This window comes from Panonychus citri, unplaced genomic scaffold (assembly GCF_014898815.1).
Source record: "Panonychus citri isolate SS breed McGregor unplaced genomic scaffold, ASM1489881v1 Contig00001, whole genome shotgun sequence".
In the NCBI taxonomy this organism is placed as follows: domain Eukaryota; kingdom Metazoa; phylum Arthropoda; class Arachnida; order Trombidiformes; family Tetranychidae; genus Panonychus; species Panonychus citri.
The window spans coordinates 758620-784196 of NW_026515406.1; the positions used below are offsets into that span (position 1 = coordinate 758620).

A 25577-nucleotide genomic window follows, 5' to 3' on the forward strand; every position below is an offset into this window, starting at 1 on the left:
GTTCCAACTGTTTAATTGTAATTGAATTAATTTTCCGTTCACATCCAATCATTTGTTTTGTTTTACTTTTCAATTGACATTTTATTAATTGTAAACTTAATTACTTACGATTTAAATTGTTAATCTCTTTGATTGATTGTGATAATTTCTTGTTAACCATATTAGATGAACACTATGATGATGAATGTTAACAATTTAACCTTAATTGTGATGGGAGAGGTAAAAATTTCCTCTGGTAACTTTGTTTTGTTTATTTGTAACAATTAACAAACCAAAGGAAACAAATCACAACAATTAACTGTTATAATTACATGATGATGATGATGATGTTGTTGTTAATGGTGAATATTAATTGTTTGATAATAAATATAAACTGTTAACTACATTTAACTGAATTAGAAGTGGAAATAATTTAGTTGATAGAAAATTTTTTTTTCTTTTCGTTTTTTTTTTTGATTATCTCCTGAATTCTGATTCTGATTCTGATTCTGATTGTGGTGGTGGGAGAGTGGGAAAGGGTGAGACTCTTGTTTGGTCATAGAGGGAAGATAATAGATGGAAAATATGAAAGATGATGATGAGGAAGACAAAGAAAGAGAAAAGAGAGAGAAAATTATAAGAACTTTTTTTCTTCGCATTTTTTGTCTTTCTTTCTGAGATGATGATGATGATGATAATCAAGAGATGATAATAATTCGATATATTAGGTGACCCACCCTTTAATTTCTTCACCTTCATTGGAATCATCTTCTCATCAACTCCACCCAAAAACGATGATGGATCTAAATCATAACAGTTAACAATATAATTCCTCCTATGGTTAACATTTGTCTCTCGTTAATGGTAATCACTTTTTAAGATTAAATTTATCAAGTACAAACACATTACGAAGACACATTTAAAATCGATCTCATATTGACCTAATTTCTTTCTTCTTTAGGTCAATTTATTAATCGAAAAAAAACTTTTCTTCAATTTCAACTGTTCATTTTTCTCTCTTTTCATTTCTCTTAACCTTTTACCTTATTCTCTTTTTTTCTTTTAATAAATTACAAAGGAATAAAGTGAAAAATTAACCTTCTAATTAATTGAAAATATTCTTTCTCTCGTTGTTAATTAACTTTCAATCGCAAAGTTTTCTTTCAAGTTGAATGAATCAAATTATTTCTCTTTTTAGTTGTTAATTGTTCGGAAAGATGGCGACACTTTTTCTTTTTCTACGCGCGAACAGAGAGCCACCTGGTGGATAGAAAATTAACTTGGCGCTTCTCTTTTTTTCTCTTTTCAGTTTTGTTTTCTCTTCTCTTTTCATCTTCATCTTCATCTTTCTCTCTCTCTCTCTCTTTTCTTTCCTTTTTTCATCCTCATCTTTTTATCTTCATCTTTTTGTTGTTCAATAAACGATCATCAGCTTCCCTCCAGCTTTTGATTTCTTTCTCTCTGTGAGTCTCTTTTGCTTCTTCTTTTCCATCTTCTTCTGCTCATCTTTGTTGTATCTCCATCTTGATTCATATACTTTTGTTTGTTTATTACGTTTAATTATATTTGGATAAAAATATTTTCCATTTGGAATAACAATTGACAATCAGTGTAAATCAATTCAACCAAAGTAATTGAACATTTAAACATCTTACAATTATGCTCATCTCAGGAATTGTTGAAAATGTCAACTATTGGTGGTGGTGGAAATCACTAGAAATCACATTCATCGGATATTCATTAACCTAATCAACTAAATTATCTCCATGTGATTATTATTAATATACATTATCATCACCATAATCATCTTCTCTCCTTCATTGTCATCATGTTTATATTTTGACAAATTTTATTAATGTGACAATAATTTTCTTCTGCTTTCCAACAATTTGTCAATTTCTATTCTCAATTGTCTATACATTGAATAAGGAAAACCAAACAAAGAGTAATCAAAATCTTGACCGTTTCTATTTGTTTATCAAGATCATTTCTACAAATTCTCTGCTTTTCCAAATCTATATGTGACTTTTGATTACATTTATTATGTGGACTCATATTGTTCATTTTCTATTAATTTTTTACTATGTGATTCTCTTTGTGACAATTTGTCAATCGGTTTCGGTTGACAAATCATCTCGTAGAAGTGCAAGATCACCTTCTAGTCCATTAATACCTTCATCTTCATTATCTTCTATACAATTATCATCGTCTTCTTATGATGCTTCTTCTTTCCCTTTACCATCTTCTTCTTCTTCTTCACCAACATCTTCCTCTTCCTCTTCATCCATTGTTAATGAAATGCAAGCAAGCAAACCTCTTGAACCTCCTCGAATAATTGAACATCCATCGGATATTGTGGTTAAGAATAATGAACCCGCTATGTTATATTGTAAAGCAGATGGACAACCCAAACCAACAATCGAATGGTACAAAGATGGAGAGAAAGTTCGACCCGGGCGACCTCGAATATTTATCAGTGGAGATGGACTTTTCTTTTATAAAGTTGTCTCAGGAGAGGGTAAAGACTCTGACACTGGAATCTATTATTGTATTGCTCGTAATCAAATTGGTAAAGTTTACAGTCGAAATGCAACTGTAAATGTTGGTTATTTACGAGATGATTTTCGCCTAATACCCAAAAGTGATACCGTGATTGCGGGTGATTCAGTTACCCTTGACTGTAGTCCACCCAGAGGTTCACCCGAACCCAGTGTTACCTGGAAAAAAGATGGAGAACCAATGATGACCCTAATGGCCTCACCTCGATTCCAATTGACCACCTCAGGTAGCCTTAAAATAAATGATATCCATCCAACAGATAGAGGAATCTATGTTTGTGAAGCAACAAACTCAGTTGGAAGCCGAGAATCAGCTCCTGCCTCCCTTGTTGTCCTAGTTAAACCATATTTCATCAAAATACCCAACAACATAACCACCCCTGAACTGAGCACCATTGAATTTGAATGCAAGGTCGATGGTGACCCTGTCCCCCAAATAACATGGACCAAAAAAGATGGCAAACTGTCCAGTACAAGGTATTACTAATTATTATCATTATTACAACCAAAATTTTCTCATCTTCTCCTCCTCCTCTCAATTGAACCTTTTTTTTTACCTTAACTTTTCATTCATTTTTCATCTTCGTGTGTTGCTCATCATGAATTCCGTTTAAAACTGAAATAATTTTCCGGTACATAAACAACCATTTACCTCTTCTAATCCCTCCGCTGTCTAATCCAACGACAGCAGCAACATCAACCATCAGTTATCATCATCATATTAACAAGGATGATGATGATTAGCATATAGCTTATTTCAGCCATCAAGATGTGATACTAATTACTAATCACTCTCTTACTTTTCCTTTATCATTTTTTATATTATTGTTGTTGTTGTTGTTACCTCTTTCACTGAGAATTGAAAGTATAATTAGTTGATTAATTAATATGAAAATTTGATAGTTTGCTGATGTTTGTAAATTGTTCAAAGTATTACATTGATTGTTACATTAATGCTTCTCGTTTTTCAATGTTAGTCTTTTTTTTTACCCTGTCAAATTGTTCATTATTTATTTTCTCCAAGCAAATGATGATGATCATCATTAAGTTAAATCGATATGTTCAAAGTAAAAGGGAGAGAGAATGAGAATATTATCCAATAGTAGGAATAACAAAGTCATTTTCCTACTAGAAGATGAGGATGATGATAAGGAAGATAAAGAAGAGTGTGCGTGAGCCAGACTCGTGGATAGACCTAATATATTTACAGAATATAATACAACATAATAGAAACAATGATAAAAGAAGAAAAAGAAGAAGAAAAAAAAAGTTCTTCTTATACTCCTACGTAATAGAATGTAAAAATTTCATTACGAATTGAATCTTGTTCTGATAAATCAATCATTTCACCAACCAGAATACACCTTGTTGATGACAATCCTTGTTTACCACTCACTCTATCCCCATCATGCCTGCAGGGTGTATATATAATGATATTAACCATTGTCAAAGGGACCATTTTTAAATTTTCATGCTCAATTAAGCATCACAGTGACACAACAATTGAGAGATACAACTAACTCCCAAACCTGAGCTTCCTCACCTTTTCACTAATATATATTAATTTGATAATCATTATGAGCACAACATTGATTCACAACAATAATAACATGAAGATAAACAACAGAAAACAAGAGCAACAATGATGAATCCACTAAATTTGACAGATATCATTGTTATCCATCCCTTTCCAATTGAAAGGTCTTCAATCAAATTAGATGATCAATTTTTCCTCTTCTTATCAATTAAATTAATTGCCTTACCCATTGCAATTAAAAGCAACTCTTTCTCGTTTTCTTTACCAAATCAGTTTCTCATTAAAATCACCTTTCTAATCATTAAGAAATTGTTGTTGTTCAATGATGATGATGAATTTCATCCTTTTACCTTTTCCTCTTGATATTCATTCAATTGTTGCTGATTTTGTTGTTGTTGAAATGAAAAATGTTCACAATTAGCAGTCAACCTTTTCAAATTACTTTGGTTACACAAAGTTAACTATGAAAATTAATGAATTAACTCTCGAAAGGATTAACCACCAGATCTAAAACATATACTCACAATTAACCAGTTTTTCATTGAAACCAAATGGTTAAAATTTAACACAATCAAGATTCATAGGAAAAGTTAGATGATAATGAACAATAATGAGGATGATAAAGTGTATTGGGTTGTAAATGTATCTCCCTTTGTTGATGTATAATAATTGCATGACTTTAACAAATTAATAGTGAATGAATGAATAAATTGTGTTGTTAGTTAGTTAATTTCTGGATGGTTAATTTACTAGCCTTCGGTCAAAAATGATTACATTAATATAAAATATGACAACGAAAGTAAAAAAAAACTTCATCTTCATGGTACAATAATCACAGATTACATAGACCTGATTGTGAATATCTCATTGTAATAATTATGGGTTGATATCTTTTTATTTATCTTCCTCTCTCTCTCTCTCTCATCATCCTCATCCTCATCTTATCATCATCTTTCAATAGGTTAATCTTAATGATATACCCATTTGATTCAAAACAATTAACAATCATTATTTGCCTCCTCGATTTCCTCTCTTCCCAAATTATGTTATGTCCTCTCTTTAATCCGATTGTAACAATATAATTTTTACCTTGATTATTATGTTAATTGTTGATGATTCTGTGTCGTTTCCGGTACTTGTAGTATTGATGTTTAATTTTAACTGTTGCTGTTGATCATCTCAACCATTAAATGTAATTAATCAATGTTACATTTTTTGTTAACTACTCTTATAATATACCAATCAACTAACTAATCAACTAATAATACAATTTTCAAAATTCATCCTACCATCAAATTAAGTGTATCCTAACAGATATAATGTTAATATAATTATTAATTATGATTTGGTTACAATTAATGATGATGTTTAATTTTTTGTCTGTTTATGTTTTAATTGACAATTTAAAAAGTTTATAATCAATTTGAAATGTAATAGATAAATTTTATATAATCAACTACTCTGATAATGATGAAGATGATATCAATTGAATCGGTTGAATCAATTGGTTTGAATCATCATGATTGTGTGGGAAAACATGATGTTGTTGTTGTTGTTTGTTGATTATTATGATGATAATCAACATTGAGTAATATTTAGTAGCATGAAAACAAAGCTTGTCTTAGACACTTTAAATTGTATTATCGAGTTTGTAAAAGTTAAAATTAGTTTTTATCTTATAATTTCAATCAGTTTGAAATGAATGAGTTTAAGTTAAGCTTGAAATTAAGATGATGATTAAGTTAAATCTTTTAATTGCTTCTCTCTTCTTTTTCACCATAAACAGAATTAGTTGATGAATAAGATTGTTTGTCTTTTCTGTTAAGATATCAATGTTATCCATCTTCTCATCCTCCATAATCTTCCTATTTCATCCTCATCTTTTCCTTATTCATATTGAGAAAAGTGTTGTATTTATACACATATATATTCATTTGGTATCATTTTGAACATTCAAGTTAATTAGCATCACCAGTGATTGATTAAAATGATGATGATGATCAAATGGTATTTAATCAAACGATTAAATCAAATTATAACGGACACAAATTTCACTCAATTTATTATATGAGAAAACGAGAAAAACTTTTATCTAATCAAAATCATCACCATCATCAGAATCACAATCTCTCTCTCTCTCTCTCTCTCTCTCTCTGCTTAATGATTACCTGTCTTGTTCAATTTAGTTCTGCTTCTGGTTGGTGTAAATCATGATCATCATCTGGATCATCATGATAATGAAAATAAGATGATGATGATCATCTTTAATTTCCTCTTGATGACTGTCCATTACCAATTACATGAAATATATATTCATTTCCTAGGGCTATGCTTTAAGGTGATTAAATCTCAAGTTACCCAACGAAAATTGTGAGATAACTTATCAACGTTTAAATCGTAAAACAATATAACCATGAAATTGAACAGTGAACAAATTAAAACACCTTGAAATTACAAAATCATATGAACAATTTAAAAAAGTTTCAATCACTTAATCAAATCTAATACTAATCTTAATCTCTCTTCCTCTCCCTCTCTCTCTCTCTTTCCTCTCTTATCAATTAAGATCTTAATCACCACCATCATTAGTATCATACAAATGATATAATACTAATAATGTACATGATCAATTAAACAAATAGCAGTTCCTAATCATTATCCCTATGAGATTAACATGTAATAATATCAATCAAAATAATAACCGAAAAACTTAAATAATCAAAAAAGTAAAAAAAAAATCTCTTCATCATCAACAGAAATCACTTGTTTCTCCCTCTTTGAGACTTATCCTTGAATATCAGTTGAAGAAAAACAAAATTAACTAAATTTAATCACTTAACTAACACTAATCATACACCAGAAATCAATAATTGTGATGCTTATACACTTAATCATTTACTACATCCTTTTACTGATCCTCATTTCCTGTGTTAGTCACCCAAACTTTCAGGGTATTAAAAAAAATACACAAAATTACAACTACAATCATAATGATGATGAATTTTAATCAAACAACAAAATGATAATTAAAGTATAATAATAATAACAATCTTAATGATAGACAAATATTTTTCCAACAATTAGATTCATACAAATGATTAGCATCATTTAGCTTTCGCTTTGTTGTTGATTTTAATGTTGAAATTAATTGTCGCTAGTGATTGTAAATTTGATGGTTAATTAGCACCGAGCTGTTTATCTTTCACATTATCAACATCATCTTCAATTCTGTTTGTCTTTTAAACGCTGAAATATTTGAATTTACATTTTAAGTGTAAAAAAAGTTGCCTATTAATTAACCATATCAACAGCATTTTTTTTTTACACCAACACATTAAACTGTCTTGAAATTGTTGATATAAACAGAGAGGTCACATTGTAAACGAATAGGAAAAAAATCGAAGCCTGTTTCTTGTAAGAAAAAGTCATATCTTTGTGGTCAACATGATTACCTTGACCATTTAAGATTCTCTGGTTTCTGTCGATCTGTTTTGCTAAATACTCACTCTCCTCCCCTTCCCTTTATACTTGGTCATTTTCCATTGACCTCTCCTTAGATTGCTTCACTTAACTTCATCTTCCACCTCCTTTTATGTTTACCTTTTCATCTTCATCTCTTTCTCTCTGTATACTTAATGTATCTTTGCTTCTGTATCTTTCATCTTCATCTCCTTCGTTTCTCTCCCTATTCTCTCTCTCTCTCTCTTTCCTCTCTTATCAATTAAGATCTTAATCACCACCATCATTAGTATCATACAAATGATATAATACTAATAATGTACATGATCAATTAAACAAATAGCAGTTCCTAATCATTATCCCTATGAGATTAACATGTAATAATATCAATCAAAATAATAACCGAAAAACTTAAATAATCAAAAAAGTAAAAAAAAAATCTCTTCATCATCAACAGAAATCACTTGTTTCTCCCTCTTTGAGACTTATCCTTGAATATCAGTTGAAGAAAAACAAAATTAACTAAATTTAATCACTTAACTAACACTAATCATACACAGAAATCAATAATTGTGATGCTTATACACTTAATCATTTACTACATCCTTTTACTGATCCTCATTTCCTGTGTTAGTCACCCAAACTTTCAGGGTATTAAAAAAAATACACAAAATTACAACTACAATCATAATGATGATGAATTTTAATCAAACAACAAAATGATAATTAAAGTATAATAATAATAACAATCTTAATGATAGACAAATATTTTTCCAACAATTAGATTCATACAAATGATTAGCATCATTTAGCTTTCGCTTTGTTGTTGATTTTAATGTTGAAATTAATTGTCGCTAGTGATTGTAAATTTGATGGTTAATTAGCACCGAGCTGTTTATCTTTCACATTATCAACATCATCTTCAATTCTGTTTGTCTTTTAAACGCTGAAATATTTGAATTTACATTTTAAGTGTAAAAAAAGTTGCCTATTAATTAACCATATCAACAGCATTTTTTTTTTACACCAACACATTAAACTGTCTTGAAATTGTTGATATAAACAGAGAGGTCACATTGTAAACGAATAGGAAAAAAATCGAAGCCTGTTTCTTGTAAGAAAAAGTCATATCTTTGTGGTCAACATGATTACCTTGACCATTTAAGATTCTCTGGTTTCTGTCGATCTGTTTTGCTAAATACTCACTCTCCTCCCCTTCCCTTTATACTTGGTCATTTTCCATTGACCTCTCCTTAGATTGCTTCACTTAACTTCATCTTCCACTCCTCCTTTTATGTTTACCTTTTCATCTTCATCTCTTTCTCTCTGTATACTTAATGTATCTTTGCTTCTGTATCTTTTCATCTTCATCTCCTTCGTTTCTCTCCCTATTCTTTCTCTCTCTCTCTCTCTCTCTCTCTCTCTCTCTTCTCCTTTTCTTCTTCTCCATCTTTCATGTACATCCTCCCTCCCTCCTCCCTGTTTCCTCCTCTCATTTTGTGTACTAATTGTTGCCTTTATTCACGCTTTTTCCGCTCTCTAACTAAGGTTTACCACTTTGTTGTATTAATTTAACAACTAGACTCACTAACTCTCTCTCTCTCTCTCTCTCTCTCTGTCTCTCTCTCACTCACACATTATGCCACTAAATGTGTGTGTATACATGATTGTTGTCAATCATAATCACAACAATCAAGTCAACAACACACAACAGTTTTTACGTGATTTCGTTAACCCAGAAAAACTTTTCATTATCTAACAAAACATTAACATTGTTTGATATTTTTAATCTACTTTATTATCATTATTAGCCATTGTTATTTATCAATTTTTTTTATTAATATAATATCATTTTTATTGCTTACTGTTATTATGATTAATTTGATTACTATGGTTGAGAAAAGAGAAAGATAGAGAGTGATCACTAAAGTGAAAGATTTAGTCTATTCAGTCAGAATTGCAATTGAATTTCCGGACTAATGTCTTCATGTGATTGATAAAAAAAGAGAGAATGAGAGAGGAAAAGAGAGTTACTTTCTTCATCATCATCATCTTGTTTCTTGTTTCTCCCTTAATCTCATCTCCATGTAATATTATGTAGCTTTGACGTTGGCTTTTAGCTTTATGATAAATTAGCTTCTTATGTTCATCTTTTGCTTCAATTTACAAGGCAAAGTGAAGGAGGATGTTGTTGGTTAGCCATTTAAATTAATTGGTTTGCCTGTCAGCTACTCTTAGAGACCATGAGCGTTTCCTTATTTCACGCTTAGAAAAAGAGAGAGAGAGATAGAGATGATGAAGAAGATTGAAAAGGCGAAAAAGAGAAAAAGACAGAGAACGATAGAGAGAGAAATGGAGATGAAGATGATAAAAAGATGAAGCAAAGAAAAAGATAAAATGATGAGACCTTTTAATTCAGTGTAAACCACAACATTTAAGCTGACAAACAACAACAAACACCAAATATCAGTTTGTTGCGAGACAAACTGTGAACTTGCAATTGGGTTGGTGTTTTTTGTATCGCCTTAATTGAGATGAAGATGAGTAGCCTTGAATTTATGTATTCCTTTTCTGCTTACTATCAGTTCAAAGGTGGTTTTCTTTTTTTTTCTTGCTCATCATCATCAGAATTTGCACTTGAAGTTATATATTCAATTTCTACTTGCGTGTGTCTCCACCCAAACCTAGTATCGTGTTTCCTTTATTCTCTCTCTATCTCATCTTCCCTCAGGTTATCATCATCTATTATATACTCATGTTTGCTCTCCATCTCTCTATTATTTCATTACTTTATAATAAATGTTGATCATCTTACTACTTCTGATAATGATGATGATCATCATTTACAAGATGCGGCAAAAAAAAGTTTGCACCTTAAAGATCATAAAACTGTCACATATTATGTTGAATGTATTTTGTATAATATAAAGTTTCAAACTGGTGCAACATCAGTAGTTAGTTGTAGTGATAAATTTTTCTTCTTAGCATCCTCATCACCATCAAAATGTAGTTTATGTGAAGATGATGATAATACTGATGATCAAGAAAGAGAAAAGATTAAGATGAGAAGATGATGTTCCTTCAATGTCTTTGAATTCTTTCAACACACTTCTTTATTACTTATCTTCTATGAAGAAAAATATTTTCATGTCATTTCCTTGTCTCTTCATCTTCTTATCTTTCTCTCCCCTTTTTCATCTTCTTCTTTCTTATCGCCATCTCCTCTCTCTCTCCCTCTCTATATATACACTCATTCACTGGGTGACAAAATCAATCATGGTCACTTTCTGAGTGTGGTAATATTAACTCACTATTTTTATGTTCATCATCTTAATCTTTATCATCTTCCTGAAACACACATAGACACTGATGAGAGTGATAACTAATCCTCCCTGATTATCCTCACCAACTTTTCCTATTCATCTTAATTACTCATTTAATATAAACTCTGAAATAGTGTCAAAAGGATTTCATGTGTTAATATCATCATTAGTTGTTCTTATTATCGTCAATTTAATGATTATGGTTTACGATTAAAATTAACACATTTTTATGTTATCTTTACATTAACAGTAGCACAATAATCAAGAAGATGATTTAACTTCATCAATTTGAAAATGGATCGAAAATGAATTCAGAGTAATGATAAGTTTTCTTTTTTTTCTCTATCATCTTATTTCTAAGGTGAGGTGGATAAAAAGATGATTCTATTTCCTTTCTCTCTCTCTCTCTCTCTCTCATCATTCTTTTTGCTTCCTCTCCCTTTGCAATCATTGATTCCTGTTGATAATGATAGAGATGATGATGATGATCAACAACAACTTTCTGTCAGCAGATTTTGAAGGTTACCAAGTTTTTTTTTCTCTGTTCAATGTTCAATCAATTCAATTGATAGAAACTGTTTTTTTTACTATGTGTTTACCTCTGTAATTGTTGTAGTAGCAAATATTACATCTAATACCTTAGATATTTTTACAGGTATAGTTGGAATGAGAGGAGAGAAAAAAAAATCGGTCAAAAAATACATGATCAACTTTTTTTTCTTACCTGTGTTCATGTAGTCTGACCGGTTGAATTGATTGGTGGTGGTAACCTGCAATCATCATCATTATTACAAGAAAAAAATACCAGGGCGTTGCAAATCTCATGTAACACCCAAAAATTAATCAGAACAGGTAGATGAGAGAGAGAAATAATTTTTCAGATAGACAACAGGTAAACATGATCATCAGATGGAGCATTGAATGTGTAGGCTTTTTGATAGACACTTTTTTCTCATCATCAGTTTTTTGTTGTTGTTGATTTTCACTTGATTTCGATCAGCTGATTTGATTAATAAATGTTGCTCCTCATTAGCATATTATCATTATAAACTATCTGATTATCAATGAGATACCTACTAAATGATTAAATCGTATGAATGAGATTAGTTAAAATGGATGCGTGACAATTTGAAGACAAACAAGTTGACAGTTAAAGATGAGGAGGATGAGAAAGATGATCATCTCTACGGATTATTGAATATATATTCACTTTCCAATCATTACCATGATGATTACGAGACTGAATATTAATATATATATTAGGTAACCACTAAAGTTTTTTCCCTTTTTTGATTGTTAATGTTTGCAGATTGATAATTAGAAAATTAGACTTTTGTTGATTATGAAATTAAGTCTATTTTAAAGCTTAAGTTCTAAGCTTTCGAATGATACTAATTTTATCAATTTGAAAAAAATAAAAAAATTATCATTGAAAATTTAAGAATAGGCCATTTCTCTGGTTTTGGCTTCACTAGTCACTTTTAGGCTTCGGAATGACCTGAAAATTTTTTTGATAAAATAAAATTATTATTTAATTATTGAACTTATTTGATTCGAAATTTGGTGAATTTTGATAATCAAATAGAGGAGAAATTATTACCTGAACAAAAAATGATTTAACATTAAATCCCCATAGAGAACTATTTTCTACCTTTTATCATAAAAACAGGTAAATTTTACCATTGCGTAGCATTGGCGAAAATTGGTGTTAATTTGATTTTAAATGGCGATTTCTCCTCTATTTGATTATCAAAATTCACCAAATTTCGAATCAAATAAGTTCAATAATTAAATAATAATTTTATTTTATCAAAAAAATTTTCAGGTCATTCCGAAGCCTAAAAAAGTGACCTGGCGAGTGAAGCGCCAAAAACCAGAGAAATGGCCTATTCTTAAATTTTCAATGATAATTTTTTTATTTTTTTCAAATTGATAAAATTAGTATCATTCGAAAGCTTAGAACTTAAGCTTTAAAATAGACTTAATTTCATAATCAACAAAAGTCTAATTTTCTAATTATCAATCTGCAAACATTAACAATCAAAAAAGGGAAAAAACTTTAGTGGTTACCTAATATATTCATTTTTAATGATATACATTTGTTTTGTTTACTGGTAACTTGATTACTAATTAAGATAGAAATTTAAATTTACAACTAAGCTCCGGTTCTGTTAAAAAAATCGCTTCACAATCATTTCAATTGAAGCTTGAACATTTTGAGAGTTATTGATGATGATGATGATGAAGATTATCATTGATGTTGATGATAAAATCTCATTGGAATAAGTTTGAAATGAGATTATCATCATCTATTTGAGTGATTCTTGAAGATAATTAGTATATTTATTTATCGATAGTAATGATTATTGTTTTATAATTAACGGTAGATAAGAAAAGAAAGTTGAAAATTGTCATTTCTCATCATCATCATCTCTCAAATTATTATTATCATCATTATCTATACTTTTGCTTGCAATCCAAATTGTTGATACTTTTTAACCAGTTCTCGAGTCTGTAATCATATCTAACCGGAAGTATTATTTCAAATTGTCACATATGCGTATCACCATCATCTTCCTGGTCTATATTTAGATTCATCTTCATCTTCATCATCTTGTAAGAGTGAAAATATATATTGTATATATACCTTTTAACCCATGAAAAGTTAAAATCACCTAAAAGTATCATTCTTATTCCTCTTCCTGTCATCTTTAGACTCATTCGTCTTGAAGGAAGATAATTTCAACTATTATTTGATTATAGTTATGATGATATTTAAGATTGAATATAATTTTCAAAACAAAGAACTCATAACAAGATTAACAATTTAAGTATCTAACTCATCAGTTAACTCCCAATATCCTAAGCATTTTCCTCTTGATGAGAATTATTTTGTCATCATCATCATCATCATCTCTCTCTCTCTCTCTCTCTGATTCTTTTCATCATCTTATTGTTTACAGAAAATATATTAATCTCCTGCTTCATAATCCCTTTTGATAATCTCTCATCATCTTCATACATCCTTGAACTTGAAATGTTAAATATAAGTAACAATTTTGCTAATTAATTCATCATTATCACTTATGATAAATTTTTACTCCCTCATCGTTATAATGATGATGAAGATGATTTTTTTTATTCATGTTAAAATATCAAATTTCATGATACATTTTCAACATGATAATTATTATTATTATCTGAATATATTTAGGCAAAGCTCAGTTTCAGATGATATTTTGACCTCAATATATTGTTATTATTATCATGAACTTTTTAAAACATTATCTTTCCCAGCAAACTAATTGATGAGTGATTAAATTACTAATTTAAATTAACGATGATCAACTTATTTTTACTGTTAATTAACAATTTATATTGCGGTTTTTAATTGAAATTATTATTGAAGCGTAAACTAAACTAACTCAACAAAAAAAAACTTTGCCAATCATAATCATCTTGATTGCAATTGGAAACTAATTGCAATCCAAATCAATCAATAATAATTTAATTCTCATATGGTTTTAAATAATTGTTTGTATTATTATTAGTTAGCAAAGTAAATTAATTATAATCATGATTGAAAATAATTTACTAATTCTCGTAAATCTTGATGATTTACAATAACCAATTGAAACGAAAGTGATTTAATATTTATAACTAATCACTCTGATTGTTAGTTAATTGTTTCAAGTGGATCAATAAGGTTTCACCTTCTTAATTTGTTAATTGTGCAAATCGAGCAATTATCTTGATTGTAAATTGGCAAACAATTTTGACAATCAATACATTTTGTAAATTCTGTGTATAACTTTTAACTCGTGAATTATTATCATGATTAAGTTAATTTTAGTTTCCATTTTAAATCACAAGTCATGATGATGATTCAATCCTGATAACATTAATCGTCTTACACATTCATTGATGATTAAAGCAATCGCTTAATATCAATACTTGACAAGGAGATTATCCTTTGAAACGTATAATCTTCTAGTCAATTACAAAAAGATACCTACTAGTTAATAGAAATGATTTAAGATAAAGACACATGATGAAGATAAATGATGATGATGATCAGATGAGGAAGATGATAATATTAGGTTGTATTATTAAAGCATTTGCTTCATTGACAATTGTAATGATATACAATTACCTTTGCAACTTTTTACAAAACTATTTTCAAAATATGAACATGATGATGATGATAAAGTTAATGATGATAATTTTCATCACCATTGACAATCAGCTGTTTGAAAATTCAATCTAGTTTTCATTGATTAATATCCTGTTTGTATATCAATTTATCATGTTTATCGATAGAAGATATTGATTTTGATTTATTGGTCTGTAATTATCAATTTATTGGTTAATTGGTTTGATTAGTTGAAATTGTTTACTTTGTTATTTGATTGTTTTTGATTATCAGCAAATGATAATTTGTTTATAAGTAAAAGTGATAAAGTTACCTTAAGAAACTGATTGTTATCATTAACAAATCAATGACCTTTATTGTTTGTCCTTGTGTATGTGTTTGTAACAATGACCGTTAGTATAAACTGACCAAAGGTCACTAATGTGACAATATTATAAGACAATATATCATATCATAATAAGCATGGTAATGATGATAATATTGATTATGATGATAATAATACTTGATGAATACTAAGCGTTGCAATTTAATGTTAAGAAGTTAATTTGAACGCACATAGAGGATCATATGAGTGTCTTGTTTCATACTTATATCTAAAGCTAATAACTCACCTCCCATCTGCTCAAATCTCCATCATCTTCATCCTCTCTCTCTCTCTCTCCATCATCATCTTCATAATCATCTATCCAACAGCAAAATCTGTCGCCATTTTTTACGTTGACTGTTGATTGTCGTGTGTCTATCATTTTGTGTTTGTCTACTTTACATACACCGTTTACATTGTGACTGATTGTGACTCTCTCTCTCTCTCTCTCTCTCTCTCTCTCTCTCTCTCTCTCTCTCTCTCTCTCTCTCTCTTCGATGATGAAGATGTATTAACTCTGGTATGCAAAGTAAAATCCAAGGGCCAACAATTTTTTTTGTGCATCATTTGTATGCATCATTTGCACCAGAAATTAATTACAGCGTCAAAATATTACTTGCAAAATAACACGTAGATACAGAAAAGGAGAGCATAATGTGAGAGGGGTTCGGGCAAAGAAACAAATTCTAAAAAGAAAGAAAGAGAAGAAAAAAAGTAAAAGTTCTAAAAAAGAGAAAGAAAAAGATTAAAGTCTCGTCTGTTTGGTGATTATGTTTATTTTATATTTACTTTTAGAGAGAAAAAAACACGCAAAAATGGCCTTTAACGGAGCGTTGAATATTTAAGCTAAATGGGATTCTCTTGTTGCCTCAATATTAATGATTAAGGTTGAGTTTTTTTCCTCCTCTCTTATGGGTCTGTGTTTAAGCCTCACAAAATCTAAAGGCAAAAGTTGTTAATATAACAAACTACATGCACACACAATAATCATAAGAATAATAAAAATACAATGGTTGTATTGATTATGATGATTATTACAATTCGTTACCAAAGAAAAGGGAGAGGGAGTGAAAGCAGATCATCATATTGCCAATGTATGTGTTGGGTTAGTGGAAGTGGTGAATGGGCTTAGGTTTTTAGGCCGTTAAAGTCATAAAAACGACACGTTAAGTTTATTTGAACAAACAATCAAATGATAAAATATATACAGAGAGAAATATAAATGGAAATACAATTGATAGACTTTATCAAAGAAGCTTAAGTTGAAAGCTGTTTGCGATTTTCAGTTGAAGATGTGGAGGGAAGATGAGGAGGAGAAGAAGGCGGAAAGATGAGGATGGAGAGAAAAAGGTTTAAAGAGAAGAGAAAAGTTTTTGTATTAGAAAGGAAAGTAAGACAATAGAATCATTTTTCATTAGGGATTTTAATTATTGTATCATTTTGATGATGATGACTTTCCAACAATTTGAATTGTGTATTGTAGTTGATAGGATCTATTGTAATTTGGAACGCCGATAGTATTTGATCAACTATTACATCGTCTAGTTTACTTTATGTATCGAAATATATTTAAATTGTTTCAATATGATTAAGATTTAGTTGCAGATATCTTTGTGTTATCCTTAATTATTTGGGTAATTTAAGGTTAATCAAGTTGATTATCAACCAAGTGAGACAATTTATTTCAAATGTATATGATTAGCTAAGGTTACAAAGAAACAAATATTATTAAATTAATTTAAATCACTAAAAGTAACCACAATTTATGTAATAGAAGGTGATTTTGTAAAATTGATTTGTATCTCTTATCAAATTTAATTCAACATCAATCAAAAGTAATCGTATTGATTATTTGACTTTTCTGGTTTAACCAAAGTTTAAGCTCAAAGCAGAAAATTATTGTCACATTAATAAAATTTGTCAAAATATAAACATGATGACAATGAAGGAGAGAAGATGATTATGATGATGATAATGTATTAATAATAATCACATGGAGATAATTTAGTTGATTAGGTTAATGAATATCCGATGAATGTGATTTCTAGTGATTTCCACCACCACCAATAGTTGACATTTTCAACAATTCCTGAGATGAGCATAATTGTAAGATGTTTAAATGTTCAATTACTTTGGTTGAATTGATTTACACTGATTGTCAATTGTTATTCCAAATGGAAAATATTTTTATCCAAATATAATTAAACGTAATAAACAAACAAAAGCATATGAATCAAGATGGAGATACAATAAAGATGAGGAGGAAAAGATGAGGATGGAGAGAAAAAGGTTAAAGGTAGAAGAGAGTGAGAGAAATTTTTATAGAAAGGAAAGTAAGACAAAAGAAGCATGAAAGATGATGATGTTTGGAAGAGAAGAAAAGAAAAGTATCATTATTATGTATTAGGAAAGAACAAAGAAAGTTCCTTGTGATTTATGCTGAATTGAATTTCTCTCTATCATTTTCTGTTCTTTTCTTTCTTCCTCTCCCTCATCTCTAACTAATCATTAAATCTAATCATTGTTTTTGGGAATTTCTCTCTCTCTCTCTCTCATTACAGATCAACAATTAAACCTGATAAAACTTTACGTTTAGTTAATGTTACTCTTGAAGATGAAGGTGTTTACCTGTGTGAGGCTGGAAATCATGTTGCCTCAGCCGTTGCCGCTGCGACTTTAACTATTGCTAATGGTTTTTCTGCTACTGGTGGTGGTGGTGGTGGAGGAGTTGAACCCGCTCTTTATCATTCCATTGCTAAAGAACCTTATTTTATTGTGGGAGCGATTCTGTTAATGTTCATCCTTTGTTCAATTATAATGATTGTCTTTGCCCGTCAACATTTGGGCTGGAAAAAAGCGGTTGGTGCTTATATTACGGTTCAATTGTCAAAAGCTGATGAACTTGAAAAGGCTCGACATTTAAATAATACTTGTTCAAGTAAAAATTCATGGCTTTTGGAGACAACAACATCAGCGGCCATAAACTCACCCGGAACTACAACGGGACTTTTAATGGGTGGAAATGCAAGTGGCGGAGGAAATGGTAGTGCATCTAAATCATTCATCTCATCAGAATTGAGGAAAGGATCATCTTACCTTCATCATTCATCACCAACACCTCCACCATCTAATTCATCATCAGTTCGTATTGCAGGTTCATTATTTAGAGATTGTGATAATACTAAAGGAGGTTATCGTAAGGGTGGTTTCGGTGGTGGTGAGATTAAACCATTTAATCCTTCCCTTCATCATTATCATGACCATTTAACCACCAACACTTCAACTAATCTTGAAAGTTATCCTTCAATTGAGGAAGGTTATTATGCTGAAGTAGAAGGCTACTCTTCCCTTGTTACCTTTGGGAAAAAAGATTCATTAACAACAACAGCAACATCTACATCTACATCATCATCATCAACTACTGTACCAGGTAATATTGTGAACCAGAATAATTTAATCAACAATACAAAATCAATATCATCTCCTGCAACCACATCAAAAGCAACAATAATTGAGCCAATGGCTCCATCTATTGAACCCTATGCAACAACCAATTTAATCAATACTTATCATCATCCTAATTATCATCATCAACAACAACAACAACCTCAACAGTATCTTGAGCATAGAGCCTGTGATCAAAATAATTATCATCATCTTAATCAACAACAACAATCGAGCAACTATTATGGACTTCCCTTAACGGTAACAATTAATGGTTCCTCTGGAAATATTGTCAATTCGCCTTCACTTTCTCAACGTTACCCAATTTATCACCAATTACACAATAGTAACACTGAACATATCAACAATTATCATAATCATTCACCTTTGTCAACATCAAATCGATCAACAATTACCAATAATTCAAATAATTCAACAGCATCAACACCAACTCCAGGATCTGGTTATCGGAAAGTGATACTAAAAGATTCAAGATCAAAAGATCATCAATTACTTAAAAATAATCGAAAGGTTTTAATTACTGATGATCTTTATGCAATCCCTAATTGTGGACCTGATGATTTAGATGATAATTATGACGACAATGATGATGATCTTGACCATCAACATATTCGTCCACCTTCAGCAAACTTTTTCTTACCCAATACATGATAACGAAAGGAAAACATTTCTAATCATAATTTGTATAAAAAATGCGAATCACAATTAATCTGATTAATCTGATATATTGAATTAATTTATTTTCTCCTTGTTTATCAATATTTGTTCAATTACAATTTGATAAATTGTATTGTATGGATGCGTGATTGACCAGTTGACCACACGATCTAACCGATAATGCAACCAACTAATTTAGGACATTTTCATGTTGCATTGACTCCCAAAGTAAACTGGATTACTTAATCATCTTAATTATCATCATCATCATCTTTGATTATCATCTTTCTTATATTCCTACTTGGTGGCCTTTTCTTTAATACGTCAATAAACCAATACGATTTCAATGGATTTTCATTATATACAAATAATCAATGACAACGATTTAACCACATCATGAACACAATTAGAATTGACAACAACAATTAAAAATTTAGTAGCCAAGAAGTGATACAATTAATGATTATTTCTGATTAATAATCAAATCATCACATATCAATAGTCAGATAAATACTTATTCAAACTAAAGTTGATCCGAATCTCTTGTCACTGAAAATTAAATTGATAATCAAACTACTCAGGATAATCTAAATTTGCAACCATCATAATCATCATCAACTTAATCAATTCATAATCATCAATTAATTATTTGCTCATTACTCGGTATCCGAGTGGCAATGTTTTCCTGGTGTGTTTCCAGTTAATCATCATCATCATCATCACACATCAAAAATGACCCTAGTCCGGTTTTCCGGTTGATTGTTTTTCTACAAGATAAAAATGATACACATAATGATGATAATCATCACCACCAATGATTTAATTAATTTAACAAAACTGATTCCAACAGTAATAATTACTAATTGTAACAACAATTGAACCATTTTTATCAATCTCTAGGTAACTAAACGGATCCTAGTTTTTAAATGCAAACTTTTTGCTCTATGTAAGTAATAGTGATATAAATATAACGATATTATTTGACCTTATTGATTGACAATTAACTAATTGCAATGATGCAACCATTTTTTTTTGTACAAAAAAAAGCAAAATAAACAAATTGAAATTAATCAACAACAATCATCATAATCCATAAACATTAACCTTCATCTCGTTTACTGTTTACAGAGGATAAGTTTCTGAAACCCACCGGTGGAGGTTCAACCAGTGGTATCCTATTCCTATGTGAACCTTAAGGGAAATCATCCCTTATCTTCATCTTCCTCCTTATCATCATCATCATCATCACCCATTTTGAAGATGATAGAGAAAAGTTAATATTCTTTGCTCTTTATACATTTTCATCCTCTGCCTTTATCTTCATTTTCCCTTCTCATCATCTCTATAATTATAAAAAGGCAGTAACTCTCTCAAGTGGTTACTTTAATTTTCATCATCCCTGGGAAGATAACGGGATGATAATAATTTATTATCATCCTCAATTGATGATGTTAACTTTTCTGTCTAGATGATAACAAGATTAACACGCGTTCACTTCACATCCCTTGACAATTTATCCCTTGTCCTAATAATCTCTCTCATCTCCTCATCTCCTTCATCTTCCTCATCCTCTAAATATCCTTTGTTATTTCAGAGATTATGATAACTATGATTTGCAATTGGATTAGAAAAGTAAACAACCTTTAATATCTTAGCAATTGGCGATCGGATTAATTGTTCATCTTGATTGAATTCAAAGGCAAGAAAAGTTGATAAAATTTTCAATTTCATTTGTAACTCGGGATAAATTTTACAACGTAAATGTCCAAGTGCTGATTCTGTTGTGATTCAGTTTCAATTATTCATCATTTTCTATGGCGAGATAATTAAAAACCAAACTCGAAATAATTTTCTTAACAATTTAGATTTCATAAAAACTCGAATGGGCTTTTTATTATCGTGAATATCGTTGTATCAGAATCGACAGAATAATCTATTGAAACAATTTAGTTTTATATCGAACTTTATTTCACTAATTCGATAATAGATGTCACCACATTTACTGGCGGAAAGCAAATTGTTTGATTGAATTGAGCTTGGAAATGATTTTCTGCTAATGATTAAGTTAATTATATTTCCTTGACATGATTGTTATTAATCATTGTGAGGATGAAAAATTTATTAACAAGAGGGAGAGATGATTATAACTATCAGGTTCAAACAAAATTCATCTACAAAGAAGATGTAATGAAATATTTGATTATCTTTTTCAGTCTTATATTATTTTCATTGAGATTATTTCATCTTCATCATGATCATCATCATGTCTTTTACACAGACTCAATATTCAGTCTCAGTTTGTCTCTATTATCATGTTTCAACCTCCGCCCACAATTAACCCACAATAAGGTATATCAAAGTATCAAATACAAGAATCAATGAGAAAAACAAAACAACAACATCAAAAGAAACAAAAAGACAAAATCCCCAAATTAGATCAACAATTAGCTCTAATCAACTCTAATTGAATTATAATTATTCCTATGAAATGCTAATAAAGATAATTGGAAAGTTAAATTTGTGAAAATGTGATTGGAAGACAATTAATTAATCGGATTAAATTGTGATTCCCTGTTCGTAAAGATTAATAATCTTTCACTCCCAAGCCTTTGATATTTTTAATGATAATTTATTTATTTGTTTCTGCGTATCAATCAGAAATGATTTAATTGTGATCTCTTTTTGCAAATTAATTGTGATGAAAATTAAATCAATTGATTATTAATCAATGAATCTTTCTAATTAATGTGATATCTTTTATTTTACATAAGATTCAAAAGATTAATATTAGTAATCTTAATCTCTTTCTTGTTTGTTTTTGTTTTTACTAATCCTTGTAATTGAAATCAGTTTGTTTTTATAATCAAAATGATTTCTAATTAAATCCCTTTAATTGTTGTCATTTAATCAACATGGGAACTTGTTTTGGTAGATATTCATGTTCCTGTTGTAATTGCCTTTACCTTAAACAGCCTTGGTCATCATCAACAATCAGGTCAAGTGTCATGACCAGACAAAGTTCAACCCTTGAGTTTGAAAATTTCATGTACGAGTGTGACCTTCAGGTAAGTTTAATTACCTGAAATTTTGTTCAATCAAATGAATAAAAAATTCAATCTAATTGATTCATTTTTCCAATCAAATTTTCATCAAGGAACCAACAACATTGAAACTTCAACCTCGACTTAATCAACAACAGCAACCGCCAAGGTAAATATAAAGTTAATTGTTAATTTACGTCAATCAATGTGATCAATTAAATAACTAATTGACAACAATTAACCTTACAGATTGTATTTCTCTCACTCTCTCTCTCTCTCTCTTAATTTATTGATTGATAATAAGGTGTATTAATAATAACAATTGATTTTCACCTTTTCTTTTGTTTAATCAACTGATTCAATTTGATGATTAACTTTAATTACTGTTTTGTTTTTCTCGTTTTATTGTTACAGTATATCAACCGTTGTAAGATTTGATTCTCATAATGTTAAATTGGATGATTTCAAGGTAATTAAGATAATCCAACAATCAATTTAGTTGACAACTCGAAATATATTCACTTTCCAGGTAGAATGCTAAAGGTTACCTTGGTAACCAGAATTCTGTCTCAACTCTATGAGATTTTTGGCGAAAAAATCAAACATTTTATCCAACAAATGATTAACTAATTGTTGAAATTATTTTTTCTTCTTACAGTTACCAGTCTATTCTGATAAATTTGATGGTAAATTGATGGTTAATTGTAACAATTATGATGGACGACGAGGGGAATCACCTCTTCTTGATCCAATACTATTAAATATCAATGAAAGGATAACCTCAAGTTCATCATCGTCATCAACATTAGGTGGAAGTGATTTAATTAAATCAGTTAATTCTAAAAGTGTTATGATGATGATGATGATGGGAATTAGAAGACAGAGAAGAAAAGAAGATGATAAAGTTAATTGTCGTTCTAATTACGATGGAAAATATAATTCTGATAATAATAATGTGACAATTGTTTCATCCGGATCAACAATTAATCCAGAACATAAAAAAGTTATCAACAATGTTGGTGTTGTTGTTGGTCAAGATGAACAACAATCAAGTGACCATTTAGTTAATTGCTGGGACCATGAAGTTAATAGTGATGGTTTAATCAATGGTAATGATTTAGAGTGGGATGATTATCAAGATAATTTAATTTTCACCGATGAAACTGATTCACTAATTCAAGATATTGAAGATTTAACTGCAAAAGCATTAAAAGAAACTGGATTAAATTAAATCATACTTGCCAATTGTATGAGAAACTAAATCAATTTAATCAAATCAACAATCAGCAAATTAGATCTCAATTTTTGGGAAACAATTTAATCAACACAATTAAAGCAAGAAACTGTTAATATTATCACAATTATTTAAACTTCCTTACAATTAATTTGTATTGCCTGTAATTATCATTGCTGCCTCATCAAAATTAATCAAAATTAATCAAATTTAATTGTAATTCTTTTAATTATATTAATATATATATAAGAAAAACAATTAAAGTGAAAATATAAACAAAAAATCATTTTATACAAATAAACAATTTAAATTAAAATGTGAAGGGGAAAATAAATTTCATTAAATTGTGATTGAAAAATTTACATAATTGTTGATTTGCAAACAATTAAATCAACCTAGATAAATTTATTAGGTTTAATTTATTGGGTTAGGGTTACATGATTAAGTTTAATCAAATTGTTTCACCGTTAGTTAATTGTTATGTTAGGTTAATGATAATATTTTTCTAATCATAATAAACCACATCATCTTCAATCTCATTTAATTGGTTGATTATTTACCAAATTTAATCTGATAATAGTTATAACAATCAACCGATAAATTTGACCCAAAAAAATTAACTCAATTTAGGAAACAACATTCAAATTGATTGACTTTTACACTGAAAAATCAATGGGGCAAAAATTGGGTAATTCTTGACCCACTGGTGTGACTATTTCCTGTTTATCATCATTATCATCATCATAATCATTTTCTAGATCATCACATTCATTGGATCTAATTAGATTATTGGGTGTTTAATTTAGATTGGAAATTTTAATTTCTCCTCATTTTGATTGTTTCATCATTCGGATTAACATATTTACTTTAATCTCTCAATTATCATCATCATCGACTATCTCATGGTGATAATGATGATTTCTCGAATAGAACCTGAGAGAATCCTTAAAGAATATAAAAGAAAACCAATATCAAACCAAATCTTCATCTGATTGTTATATTAATTAATCAACGATAATTAACTTTTCCATTTGAAAGAATTAGAAAACTTTCTCTCCAAGAGATGGCGCTTCCATCGACAGAATTACGATTTTAATGAAAAAAGATTTTTTAATTTTCTTCTTAATTTCTAATCATTTAGAAGTTTTTTTCTTCGCAATTTAAACTGTTCAATGAACTTATTAACTAATAATCGTGAGTTTTTTCAATATTTATATTATCAACTAGAGTTAGTTGATCATTTGACTGAAAGAAAGTGTTGAATCAATGAACCCGATCAATTTAATCATGAATATGAAAAAAAACTACCAGACAATTTAAACTAATCCTAACCAATGAATATAATCAACAATCAAATGGTTTGGGAAAAAAAGTCTTAGTTGACAATTTAAATTGAAGTTAAATCATTCAGATGAGTGGTTATAATCAACCTGATCATATTAATTGAATACAATTAAGAGTCAAGTTAAATGTAAATGATTTACCAATCATAATTATTATTACCATCTAAAGTGATTAACTTTTTTTTTTAATTTAACTTTAAGGCAATTGGACAGTAAAAGGATTGAAGCAATTAAACTAATCATCATCATCGTTAACATCAATTAAAAAAAAGGTGATGATAATAATAGGGTTTCCTTTAGTAAATTGTCAGTAATTAACTTTGCTAATGATTAGTTGATAATCTTTAACAATCAAGAAAATAACTCATCAATCAATCATTGGATTTAATCATCATCAATGTTAATCACAGAAAACTAAATCAAATCTAACGATTAACCTGATTGTTGATCTATCAATTTAACCT

At 29.4% G+C, this 25577-nt stretch overlaps 2 protein-coding genes across 3 annotated transcripts; both read left to right on the forward strand.

The window, feature by feature from the left end:
* The first annotated feature begins 1316 nt into the window (after positions 1-1316).
* On the forward strand, positions 1317-20211 carry LOC128396610 (uncharacterized). The gene is made up of 2 exons (XM_053357223.1): positions 1317-3014; positions 17935-20211. Exons 1-2 carry the CDS (start codon positions 2023-2025, stop codon positions 19487-19489), a joined length of 2547 nt encoding a protein of 848 aa, XP_053213198.1. The 5' UTR covers positions 1317-2022; the 3' UTR covers positions 19490-20211.
* An 861-nt stretch (positions 20212-21072) lies between these two features.
* Positions 21073-24053, forward strand: LOC128396643 (uncharacterized). 2 transcript variants are annotated; one of them, XM_053357271.1, is made up of 5 exons: positions 21073-21844; positions 22428-22560; positions 22650-22705; positions 22951-23005; positions 23195-24053. In XM_053357271.1, the coding sequence occupies exons 2-5, from the start codon at positions 22501-22503 to the stop codon at positions 23765-23767; spliced, it is 744 nt and encodes a 247-aa protein (XP_053213246.1). In that variant the 5' UTR covers positions 21073-21844; positions 22428-22500; the 3' UTR covers positions 23768-24053. The 2 variants fall into 2 exon arrangements, with proteins under 2 accessions (XP_053213246.1, XP_053213239.1); XM_053357264.1 differs by having other exon boundaries at positions 21073-22560.
* The last annotated feature ends 1524 nt before the right edge of the window (positions 24054-25577 follow it).